This window comes from Ornithorhynchus anatinus, chromosome 19 (assembly GCF_004115215.2).
Source record: "Ornithorhynchus anatinus isolate Pmale09 chromosome 19, mOrnAna1.pri.v4, whole genome shotgun sequence".
NCBI classification, from domain to species: Eukaryota; Metazoa; Chordata; class Mammalia; order Monotremata; family Ornithorhynchidae; genus Ornithorhynchus; species Ornithorhynchus anatinus.
Window position 1 is genome coordinate 8,847,757 of NC_041746.1, and position 12,523 is coordinate 8,860,279.

The 12,523-nt window shown below is 53.8% G+C and overlaps 1 protein-coding gene and 1 long non-coding RNA gene across 3 annotated transcripts in view; one reads left to right on the forward strand and one right to left on the reverse strand.

The window, feature by feature from the left end:
• The window catches only part of TGFB2 (transforming growth factor beta 2), a 69,495-nt gene extending 60,620 nt beyond the window's left edge, over positions 1-8,875 (reverse strand). The window contains exon 1 of one of the 2 annotated variants that reach the window (XM_029047171.2): positions 8,139-8,875. In XM_029047171.2, coding sequence (XP_028903004.1) covers positions 8,139-8,484 — 346 coding nt within the window. In that variant the 5' untranslated portion in view covers positions 8,485-8,875. The remainder of the gene's footprint in view (positions 1-8,138) is intronic. The other variant, XM_029047172.2, reaches the window with a different exon arrangement.
• A 2,017-nt stretch (positions 8,876-10,892) lies between these two features.
• On the forward strand, positions 10,893-12,168 carry LOC120639015. The gene is made up of 2 exons (XR_005661114.1): positions 10,893-11,077; positions 12,046-12,168. It is a non-coding gene; the product is annotated as an uncharacterized LOC120639015 (long non-coding RNA).
• Positions 12,169-12,523: the final 355 nt, after the last annotated feature.

A 12,523-nucleotide genomic window follows, 5' to 3' on the forward strand; every position in this document is an offset into this window, starting at 1 on the left:
CATCGAGGCACTTTCTCTTCTAAAGCAGTGCTGATCCGGTGTTCGCCAGCCAGCTCTAGAAGGGGCAGAGGGAAGCTGAGACTTGGTAAGTATCCAGTCAATCGGTGTCAGTCAAGACTATGTTTCTGGCTTGAGTTCTTCAAGTAATGGCTCTCCCCTCCACCGCTTTGGGTGTCTGTCCTGCCCTCAAACTACCCTATAAAGAACCTCCCACCCTACCTTTACAGTCAATTCTATATTATTTGGATCTGATTATTCGGTTTGAGGATTACTCGCGCTCCTTGCTCCTCCTCCTCTTTCCTGGCCTCTGGCCATTTCTCTCTTCATTCCCACTCTCCATCAGAAAGCGTACGGGGGCAAGACGAGGTGAAACTCAAATTAATCATTTCAGCTACTTGTTAGCGGATCTGGAGACGTGGAAAGTGTTAAGGCTAAAATGGGAGGATTTCAATGACCAACGGTATCCTTATGAGACCTAGTGGTAATTTGGGGAGTTGGCAATATTTGAGGATGGAAAAAAGGAGGTAGACAGGATCAGACAGACAGGCCCATAAGGAAAAAAAAAACTGTTTTATTCTCAGGGCCAGGAATTAAATTAAGGTACTTGGTTCCAACTTCTGCTAAGGGTGAACACGCTGTATGGTTTGCATTAAATTTTATATGGCTTCCCAAATTTATCAATTAACAACAAAGACCAATAAAAGCCTCCATCAACGGGTTCCACATTGTGAGACCCAGTCCAAAGAAACCTTTGCTTTAACTTGACATGACGAATGATAACAGTGATATTCTTAAAACGTGCGATCTCTGAACGTTAAGAAGCCATCTGCTGCTTTAGAAAAAGGGACCCAGAACAGTCTAATATGCATCTTTGGGGATCGACTGTAAGCTCCTTGAAGGTAGGGATCGCGACTTCCAACTCTATTGTATTGAATTACCCCAAGGGCTTAGCACGGTGCGGCTGCACACAGTCAAGCCTCAATAAATACCACTGATTGCTTGATTGATAGCTAAGGAAAATGCCAGTCTCACAACACCACGAGGTACCTATTGTTTTTTGAGCTCTATCACACACCCTCCCCTTCTCCCCCCGGCCATAGATAGGTGGAAGGAAAGAGAAGGGGAAGGTCTGATTTACGTTAAGGTGCCCAGACTCTGAGTCAGCGAGGACCAATGTCCTTGATATCAATACTGGAGACAGCCTGGACCCGGAACTGAGTTTCTTCCCGGCCTCTCTTCCACCTGACGGTGAGCAAACGACCCCCTTACCCTTGTGAGCCTCTCAGGAAAGAGAGGAGTTTCCCCACCAAATAAATCTGCTACAGGAAGTGGCTTATCCTAAAGGTCCTATGCCATTCCAAATGGAGTCCACTGGATTACTGTTCTACTTGTGTTTCTCTCCAGTATGCAATGTGGCCCCGGGGGGGCGGGGAGGGGGAGGTGATCACTGTGCATGCGATTAGTTCATAACAGCAAAGAGAGGGACGGCAATTGGGAGGATTATGACCAGGGGTTAAGAAGAGACCATTTTAATGGAGAACTGAGCCAGCTAGGCCAATTCAGGAAGCGAGTTGGTAGTAACGCTTCAGTTGAGCACCTACTCTGGACATCTTGGATTTAAAAAGAAACAAAAAATAGCTTGCGGTTGTAGGCAGGATGCAAACTTACTCTAAACAAATGACCGAAGCAAACTTTTCAGTCTAAACAAACCTGTTGAGGCATCCGTAGAATGTTATTAAATTAACAAAAAATACCTGGGAAACATATAATTCCCAGGCTAAAAGCTGCCTTTGTTAAAAAAAAAAAAGGGGGGCAGCATCTGGTTTCACAATGACAATGGAAATATTTGTTTATCTCTAGCAAAGGCTTGTTTTGTCAGGCTGTTTAGAAAGTTAACTCACCATCTGCAGCAGAGTAAACTCCTAGGCAGAAGCAAAGAAAGCTCATGCGGCCAAGCAAAATCATCTCTCCAGGATCACATGAATACCAGAAATACTACAATGAGGTATTCTGGCGTTTTTCAAGCTCTTCAAGCTCTCTGCTTTCTGTTTACCTTCCCACTGACTGACATTTAGTGGGGCATTTTATAGCCCATCGGCACTTCCCCGATCGGCGGGCCTATCCCTTAACTATCAGTGGTTTTCACCACCCAGTCTTGAAGGTCCTCTTAGATTAGACCGTAGGCCCGTCAAAGGGCAGGGACTGTCTCCATCTGTTAACGATTTGTCCATTCCAAGCGCTTAGTACAGCCCTCTGCACATAGTAAGCGCTCAATAAAATACTACTGAATGAATTTGATCCCCGCGTTTTTCTTTCTGTAATCTTTAACCCTTCACAATCTGTGCTCTGGGCAGCATGGCCTGCGCTCCCGTCTTAACTAATCTGACCCTCAGCTTCCTCTTGGGCATTTCAAGGTTTTTTTCTCCAGAAAAATTAAGATTAAACCCTTTGGCGTTGCCGAAGAGGCGTAAGAGTGCTTAAAACGTTAGGCAGGAGACCTTCAGCCTAAAAGTGCAGTCCTTTAAATGGGCTGTGGGGGGTGCTATTACGCACTTGAGCACCCAGCCATTATTATTAATAATAATGATAATAATAATGTTGCTATTTGTTAAGCGCTTACTACGTGCAGAGCACTGCTGTAAGCGCTGGGGGAGATACAGGGTAAACTGGTTGTCCCATGTGAGGCTCACAGTCTTCATCCCCATTTTACAGATGAGGTCGCTGAGGCACAGAGAAGTGAAGTGACTTGCCCACAGTCATAGAGCTTCCGGGATTCGAATCCATGACCTCTGACTCCCCAGCCCGGGCTCTTTCCACCGAGCCACGCTGCTTCCCTCATTCAATAGTATTTATTGAGCGCTTACTATGCGCAGAGCACTGTACTAAGCGCTTGGAATGGGCAAATGGGCAACAGATAGAGACAATCCCTGCCCACTGACGGGCTTACAGTCGAACCATTTGAGCTAGGACTTCCACGCTCAGGAAACAAGCGGACTGAAAATTTCTCAGTCACCCCACTTAGCCACCTGGCCTGCCGGGCTAGTCCGCTCTAAATACTACCTTCCATCGGAGTGTTTCTTTAAGGGTTTAAAAGGAATCCTGGAAGAGAAAATTCTGACCTGAACTTCACCGCACACCCACCTAAGCTGCCCGGCTACCCCGGATAACACTGAGGAAAGACGCAGCGAGCGCAGAGGAGCTCAGAAAGTCTAGCCAGTTCTGTACTAGTAACTCAAGTATTCCGAAACACGAGGAGCTCACGTGCCTAAATGGCAAGTTGACTCTCTGTAGGTCAGGCAGGACCGAGACAGGGTCCCGTCATTTTGTAATTTTTTTTTTCATTCACGGAGTGATAATCCATAAAGGAAGCTCGTGAAGAGATCGAGTCACACCTCCCGAGAGGATAACAGTCGTTTACAGTCTATATGAAACATCTACTCCTCTGGGAGAAACGAGGGGGAAAGGGTTGCTTGCTATTAAATGTGTTTTAATGTTCATGCGAAGCAGTGACGAAGAAAACTGCACTGTGGCTTTTTAGGTTGAATATTTTAGTTCTTGTAAGGCAACGAGCCAGAATAAAGCACAGCTATTATTTATTTTCCTAATTCTTAATCCGGAGTTTCAATAAACTGCTCCTTTTCTTTGCAACTGACTTTCAATATATTTCCTCCCTTTTTTCTTCTTTAAAAATCTAACACTGCATTGCCGCAGACTATCTTTGGCACACGTGATATAACTCCGTGCCCCTAGCCTAAGGAAGCACAGTCGGATCAGGATTAAACCAAAACAAAACTCTAGAAAGGAGCATGACTACAGTTTACAAGAGAAAGATAACTGCTTCTGCCTATCGCGTTGCAATCACGCTTTAGTTGCAGTTTTTCTTCCCTTCTCGCACCACAAATGCGTCGTAGAGTGTAGCTGTCTCTTCCCCGGGCCACGCACTGAATCCATAAAAGAATTCGGTTTCCGGGATTGGACGTGGAGGCGGGATTAGACCGACGTCTAAAAGACGCTAGAGCAAGCTAACAATACGAGGACTGCTGTATTTTTAAAAAAGAAAAGGGAGAAGAAAAAGACGATCCCGTTTTCGACTTTCCACGCTCTAGGTAACGTTTCTACTGTCAGTAACCTGGAAGCCTATTGCGTTTGACGTGATCGTCGTGACTGAGTCATCCTTCAGCCTTTCTGCAATAACTTCTGAACAGAGGAATCCTGAATTTCAGATGGACTGTCAGGAGAACAGATGTCTTCTTTTTTCCCCTCAGTGCAAACTATCGGTAAACCTTAGCAAAATTCTCCTTTGACCCCTAAGCCGACATCATGTGAAAAGATTAATATTAATAAATTTGAAACTAATCAGATCCCTTCTTCATATGTTGACACAGTATTATTTATATCCCATAAATACCTTCTTGACTAAAATTCATCCCGGGAGATTGGCACTTGGCCAGTTCTATTCATATTTACCGTATTTATATAGTTCAGTTGGCCAAGGATAATATTCAAGACAAAATACGCCTCGGGGCATATACGATATCTCTTATATTTTTTTGTTTTTCAATCTCCACGTTGCTAAAAATATTTATTCTGAACTTTATAAAACGTCTTAAAAAAGGGCTATGGGTACTCTGCAGTGATACGTAGCTGGCTACGAGTATAATTAGAGCATATTTGTAACGCTCCAGCTAAAGTCGGTCGCCGAACGCCAATAACTCCGTGGTAGAAGTTCAACCAGTGATCTTTCCCATGCCTTCATCTCAGAAGCTTTTGACCTCCGGCATGTCCGCTGCAAGAAAAAGCCAGGCTCCCCCTTCGCAACCATTTCATTTCAGAAAGAGCAGAGTTAAAAACGATTCCCCCTAAGAGGGAAAGCCCGCCCGTTAGCCAACGCTGCGTTTTCAATTTGCTCTGAAAAAATACGGTGGAGCGGTTTCTTCCTCGCTTTCTTTTTTTGGAAAGGTTCATATAATCCAGCATAACTACAAAGCACTGGAAAATCAGTTAACCTACTTTCTATAAAGTTACCCACAGCCCCTACGCGGTAGTTTCGACTCGGCTACCACGCGGCCTTCTCATTCTAAACTCGGGATGCACTCTGTTGGTAGACGCCTGCAATGTACGCTATCTGTCCAAAACCCTGCCGGGATCACTTGGCCTTGCCGGTTCTGTGCTCGGCGGGGCGAGGGCAGCGCGGAGAAAAAGGACGATTTTAGCTTTTCGGTCGTTACGCCGCGTAGCTGGAACTTTTGCCGGGGAGGAGACAAGACAGATGCGCTTGGCTTACGCAACTTGCTCCTTCTGGGCCTCGGGCTTCAGATCTCCACGTCGAGGGCTGTTGCGGCTCATTATTTGCCTCCTTTACTGGAGGCCTGTCACTCTTTGGGGCGGGGCCAGCTCACGTGCTGCTCCTCCATCCCAAGAGAAGCAGCGTGGCCCGGCGGCTGCGGCGCGGGCTCGGGAGCCAGAGGAGCTGGGTTCCGATCCCGCCTCCGGCACGGGTCTGCCGCGTGACCTTGGCCGAGTCGCTTAACTTCTCTGTCGCCTCAGGGACCTCATCTGTAAAACGGGGATTGAGACCGGGAGCTAACGGGGGACCGCGTCCAACCCGACGAGCTGGTGTCTGCCCGGGAGGTCAGTACAGGCCCACGGGAAGCGCTTAGCAGATACCGTTGAAAAAGAAAACAAACATTCCCCACCCCCTCCCAGACCATCAAAAGTGTCGTCAGAAACCGGCCCGGTTCTTCCTCTCGGTCTCAGGGGCGATGCCGCGACGGATTACACTAAGGTCTCTCTTCCCTTACCCCTCACCCGCTCCCCCCCATCCTTTGGCTCCAGCCCAGGTAAAACAGCTCGCTTCCCCAGAGGATAACCAGGGTGGAATGTATCTATCAAAGCTGTTAGGGAGAGGGCCGATAAACAATAATAAACTCTGCTTCCAGCCGGGGTTCTTGATACCCGGTGCCGTCACCCTAACGATAATCGGGGAAGCGGCGGCGGCGGAAGAAAAGCAGCTGGAGGGAGGGAGGTCAGACACCTCGGCTGTCAGCCTGGGACTGTCAAGGTACAAGACGCAACTCGCGAAACTGAAAATATTTTTTTTTTTTTAAAAAAAAAACCCCTCTGCCATGAGAAATTCTTGGATAAAACGATCAAGATGGCTGGATTATCTATTTAGGCAAGACACACCGAGTTTGCGAAGGAGGCCAACGAGTATATAGGGCACGGAAGGGGGAGGGGGAGCGAAGGGGCAGCCAATGAAAAAATTAAGGACTGGTTGGGAATACACTAATGGTGAAGTTATTTTTTTTTTTTTCCCCTTCCTGGTAGAGCATTTAACCCCGTCGCACCCGCGCGAGGCATTTTCGGGCGAGCACCTCTTCCAAAACAATTCATCGCCCTCCTCCCTCCCCCGGATCTTTCCCCGCTAAACGCTGCGGGTTCCCGGAGGGATTTGAGGCTCCGGCCCCGTAGCGGTTTTCCTCGGTCTCCGGATTAGGGGAGCATCAGAAGGAAAAGCTAAGGGGAGGGCAGAGATCAAGGAGGATGCGCGGGGGGGACATCGAGTCACCCGGGCCAGGCCTCTTTCTGGTCGCTCGTCCATAAGACAATAGCGCCGCGGTGGGTGCACCTTCGGGTGACCTGCCTTAAAAGAGGACTTGATCTGGGGGGAGAAAAGAAAGAAAGTAGCGGACTTTTCACGCTCCGGGGATGGGGGGGGGGGGACCCTCTGGGTGTGCCGCATCGTACATTCCAAGCGCTTAGCACAGCGCTCCGCACCCAGTAAGCGCTCAGTGAATACGATCGAATGGGTGAACGGATGATCCCAACTAAAACGGGATCGGGATGTGGGAGACGGATTCGATCGTATTTACTGAGCGCCTACTGGGTGCAGAGCACCGTACTAAACGCTTGGAAAGTATAACACGGTAGAGACGATCCCCGCCCAACAACGGGGTTCCCAGTCTAAGATGTAAAACTTCACCTTCGGGCGGCAGCGGAGAAGAAGAAGAAGAAGAAGAAAGAAGAAGAAGAAGAAGAAGAAGAAGGATGGCATTTGCCGAGCGCCTCCCCGGCGCCAGGCACCGTACTAAGCACCGCGGTGGATCCGGGCAGATGGAGCGGGAGGCGGAACCCGTCCCATGTGGGGCTCACGGTCTCCATCCCCATTTGACAGATGAGGTCACTGAGGCCCAGAGAAGTAAAGCGACTTGCCCGAGGACACGCGACAGACAAGCGGAGAGGGCGGGATTGGAACCCGTGACCTTCTGACTCCCGGGCCCGGCTCTAGCCACTAGGCCACGCTGCTTTTCAAGGATGGGTGAGTCAGGGGTGGGGCGGGGGGGGGGGGGGGGTTCCCCGGAGAGGGGAAAATCCCTCCCCCCTTCAAAGCGAGTGGAATTCCAGATGGATTTTCCAGGACCAGGTGGGATGGGGGGAGGGAAGCGAGGAGAGAGGAGATGCCGGAGGAGGAGGGAGGGGCGGGCCGGCGACACTGTGGCTCGGTGGCCGGGGCTGGAGAGTCCGAGGTCCTGGGTTCTAATCCCGCCTCCTCCGCTCGCCCGCTGGGTGACCCCGGCCAACCCGCTCAACCTCCCTGTGCCTCGGTCCCCTCATCTCTCAAAGGGGGGCTAAGACCCTGAGCCCCACGCGGGCCACCCCGACTCCTTCGGTCGGATTTATCTGAGCGTCGACTGCGTGCGGAGCACTGTCCTAAGCGCTCGGCCGGCACCACGAGGGGGACGATCCCTGCCCACCACGGGCTCGCCCCCCTCCCCCCATCTACCCCAGCGTGCTGGGCGCCTAAGAGTAAAGATTATTTTCTTCAACCGTATTTCCTGAGCGCCTACTCTGTGCAGAGCACTGCGCTGAGCGCTCGGAACGTACACTTCGGCAACAGAGACCACCCCTGCCCAATGACGGGCTCCCAGTCTAAACGAGGGCACTCGGTAGGCGCCCGGGACGTGCCCAGCACTGTTCTAAGCGCTGCGCAAGGGCTCGGCAAACACCATCGTCGTCGAGGATCATTTATGCGGGGGGGGCGGGGGAGGGAAGAGCGGCCTGGCTCGCCCAGGGCCCAGGGGAGGGAAAGGTGGGGTTGGAGGGGGGCGGCTAAGACACCCCCCGCCCCGGCTACTTACTTTCGGAGGGGAAATAGGGCAGCATGTCGATTTTGTAGACCTCTTTGGCGTAATATTCCTCGTCGCTGCGCTCCCTCTCGCAAGCGGCCGCCCTCTGGTTGGCTTTCTCCTGCAGCAAGTCCCGGGTGCTGTTGTAGATGGACACCACCTCCGGGGGGACCTCCTCCGGCTCGGGGTAGTCTTCGGGGGGGCTGGTCAGCTTCAGTTTGCTGAGGATCTGCCCCCGGATGGCCTCGATCCGCTTGCGCATGAACTGATCCATGTCGAGGGTGCTGCAGGTAGACAGGCTCAGCGCCGCCGTCACCAGATCCAGGGTCAGGACGACGCTCAGCAGAGAGCAGCGCATCTCTCTCGGAGACGGGGGGGGGACAGGGCAGGAGGAGGGGGTGGGGGAGAAAAACGACGGAGGACACTGGCCCGCTGGCCCCTCTCGAGATCCGCACCGGGAAAACGACGGAGAGAAAGGGGAGAAAAGAGAGGGAGGACGGTGTCCGGCTTGCCCCTCTCAAAATCCGCACCGGGACAAGGGGGGCGGGGGGGGGGGGGAGGAAAGAAAAAAGGAAGGGAGGACGGTGTCCCGCTTTCCTCTCTCAAAATCCGCACCGGGAAAGAGGGCTGAAGAAGCAAAAAAGGAGGGAGGACAGGGTCCCGCTTTCCTCTCTCAAAATCCGCACCGGGAAAGGCGGGGGGTGGGGGGAGAAAAAGAAAAAAAAATAAGGAGGGAGGACGGGGTCTCGCTTTCCTCTCCTCTCTCAAAATCCGCACCGGAAAAAGGGGGGAGAGAAAAAGGGGAAAAAAAAGGAAGCAGGACAGTGTCTCGCTTTCCTCTCCTCTCTCAGACTCTGCACCAGAAGAGGGGGGCAGAAAAAGGAAAAAAAAGAGGGAGGACAGTAGGAGGGAGGACGGTGCCTTGCTTTCCTTTCCTCACTCCAACTCCGCACCAGAAAAAGAGGGGAGAAAAAGCAAAAAAAAAAAAAAGGGATCAAGTGCGGAACCGGTGCGATGAGCCGAGGTGATGCCCCAGTGAAACGCGATTTGCTAGAATCGCTTTAAAAAAAAAAACGCAAAGCGCTCCGAGCGTGGAAATATTAAAAGGGGGGGGGGGAGGGAGCCTGGAGTTTCCGAAAAAGTCGGCTCGGAGGGGCCAGAAGGAAAAAGAAATGAATGTCGATTCGGCCAGGAGCCTCTGAAATCCGGAAAAGGGGGGCACGGGGGGTGGGTCCCCGGCCCTGGAAGGGGGTGGCGGGGAGAATCTGAACTCGGGTCCCCCGGCGCCTCCGGCTCCCAGTTGGACAGATGTGCGAGTTTCCGAAGCTGGTGGCCGGCGAGGAGGCAGGGGTGGGGGGGGGACCCAAAACAAAACAAAACCCAACCAAAACCCAACAACAACAACAACAACAAAAAAAAAACCAAAAAGGAAAAAACGAGGCGAGCGGCGGCGCCCCACTGGCAGCGCGGCGCAGATGTCCTGCGAGGCCCACACCCACACCCACACAACACACACCGCGGGAGGAGCGGCCCGGGCCGGACCGCACGTGGGACGGTGAGTGTGTGTGGGGTGTGTGTGTGTGTCGGGGTGTGTGTGTGTGTTTGTGTGTGTGTGCGGAGGCCAGGCGCCGGTGGGGCTCGGCAGCCCGTTGCCCGCACCCCGGCCTGCAGCCACCGAGCCACCCCGCCCGGGTTACTTCTTGCCGCCGCCTCCTCCTCCTCCTGCAGACGCCGACCGAGCTGCAAACAACAGCCCGCGGCAGCCTCCTCTTCCTCCTCCTCCTCCTCCTCCTCCTCCTCCTCCTCCTCCTCCTCCTCCTCCTCCTCCTCCACCTCCTGCCGCTCCTGCTCGGCCTCTGTCACCTCCCCTGGCTCGCCCAGGCCTCGGCTCGGACGAACTAGGTGGCGGGCGGGCGGGCGGGCGGAGCGGGCGCTTTTAGTGGAGATTGGAGGGTCTCCCTCTCGCCTCCCCTCTCCCCGGACCCCCTTCCTCCCGCCGGTTGGCCCCTCTGCCGGGGGCCTCTCCCTCCCCGCCGAGCGGCTCCTCCGGAGGGACCCGCAGACCGTTATAACCTCTCCTCCATCCCTCCTCCTCCTCCTCCTCCTCTCCCCCTCTCCCTGTCGGAGCTCAGCGCCGAGCGCAACTTTGCCAGCAGATAACATCACGATCTCGCCGGGGAGATTTATAAGTTCTCCCCGCACCACGTGTTTGCCTCCAACGAAATGACGTGCTGCCGTCGCGGCGAGAGGAGTCCCGCTCTCCCTCGCTCCGGCTATTTGATTTTCTCTAAGCGGAGAGTTGGGGGAGGAGGGAGAGGAGGGGCCTGGGTGGAGGGAGAGAGAGAAGGGGGGGCGTGGGAGTCCTTAAGGTATAGGCGTCTGGCCATCGCGACGGGAATTTGCCGTCTCAGTTCCCATTTTACAGTTGAGGCGACCGAGGCACGGAGAGGTGAAGCCACTCGCCCGGGGTCACCCGGCAGACGAGCGGCGGAGCCGGGATCAGAGACTCGGTTCCGTTGGCCGTCTCCCCCGTTCGGACCGTGAGCCCGTCGTCGGGCGGCGATCGTCCCTATCCGTCGCTGAGTTGTCCGTCCCGAGCGCTCGGTACGGTGCCCCGCACCCGGTGAGCGCTCCGTAGATACAACTGAGAGATATGAAATGGCTCCTGTTTCGGGTCGGGGGAGGCGGATCGCCGGAGTCGCCCCTTTCAGTTCCGTGCCGCTCGCCCTCCTCGCCCACGGGGCTGGGATGCTATTGGGATTTTATTCTTTGATCCGTTATTTTGTTTCAGGGCGCCCGACCCCCCAGCGGATCGAATGCGACGGCTCAGCGGGAAGGGCGCGGGCCCAGCGAGGGACGGTCCGTCGATGGATCGGTCGGTCGAGATCCGGGGTCTCCCCCCGGGCCCTGTCGCGGACTCGCCAGACGGATCCGAGTAGGGCAGAACTGAGGTCGGTTGCGAGCGGACGGAAGGATCGCGCGTTTTGTTTCCGAAGGGCCCAGGAGACGCCCGGCCTCCGGAGTCGGCGGATGGGTTGGGGGATCTGCTGCTTGGGCCGGTCGGTCCGGAAACCGAGATCGGACAGAGAGGCGGTTTCCGTCGGACCGCGCCTTCGCGAGGATTCCGACGTAGCCCAAGGTGCCGGCTGCTTAGGCGCTGCCCCGCGACGTCTGCTTCGGCCCCGAGGGGCCCCGGGTGGAAGTGGTGGCCGAGGGAGCGGGAGGGCGGGACGGACGGGGCTGCGACTGGAAGAGTCCAAAATGCTCTTCCTTCCGGTCCGGCGGGTGCTCCGACTTCCACGATCCTTGTGGAGGAACCAGCGGGCCCGGCTCCTAAAATATCAGCCTCGCCTGCCGGGCACGGTCTGCGCTCCCATCGGCTTGGCATTGGAAGGCGGAGTTTGCCCCTCGCCGATTCAGGTCTGAAGAGGAATTTTCCAATAGAAAATTCCTTTCAAATAACACAGGTTGCCCTGTGTGCAGAACTGGCCAACCCGTGACTTTGGACGAGTCATCTGTAGAGCTGGGATATTAATATCAGCCCTAGCGCGTTAGTTCCGTTGTGGGAACGGGATGAGATGATATACCTCTGAAAGAGCTTTGACTTCTTAGAGAGGAGAGGTACTATATAAATTCACGCTAGTATTACCGTGCATATTATACCTGAGATGCCAACTGACTCAACCCTCGCTGCTTCTCAGATCCGTTTGCTGGCAGAGTTCTCTTTTCCTTTGGGCATGATTACCTGGAAATTCCCTACTCGCTTCCTCGGCAAGTCTGTTCTTTCAGAAGCGTTCGTCCGGCTCCCTGGGTTTCCTCTTGATTCTCACAAAGGAGGGGAGTCGCTCCCTTCGCTCCCGATGCCTCCCCGGGTTCCGTTGATCCGTCGCGCCCAACTCGGTCTTGTTTTCTATTTCAGACCCTTCTGCCGTGGAGAGATAAAGACGACGAAACTCTGCGGTTGACCCTGTTATTCTTTTCGTTTGATCGACTTTTTCAAGTAATTTGTCGGACTGATTAGAACACGTTCTCACTGGGGCAGGATGGGTTCTCTTTGACTGAGTTCGTTTCCCAATCCGAACGTTTCCAGATCACCCCCGAAGAAAGTGCGAGAATCGAAATGGTTCCCTCGGCTCTGCGGGGTATCCGATGTGACTCGTTTGGAATCTCGGGAGAGAATGAGTCTCAGATATGCTCGGGCATGCGAAGGGAGCATACTTGTGACAGTACTGCGGCATTCACGATATCTGAACGTAGAATAATATTAGGCAAGAAAGAAGGGGGGTGAAAAATGCCTTTTTTGGGTTGCTTAATGATGTTTTACGTGAGGGACAGCCCCCTGCGCTACATTACTCATCGGCAGATCGTCCGAGAGCCCCGCAGTCGAGAAGCAGGAA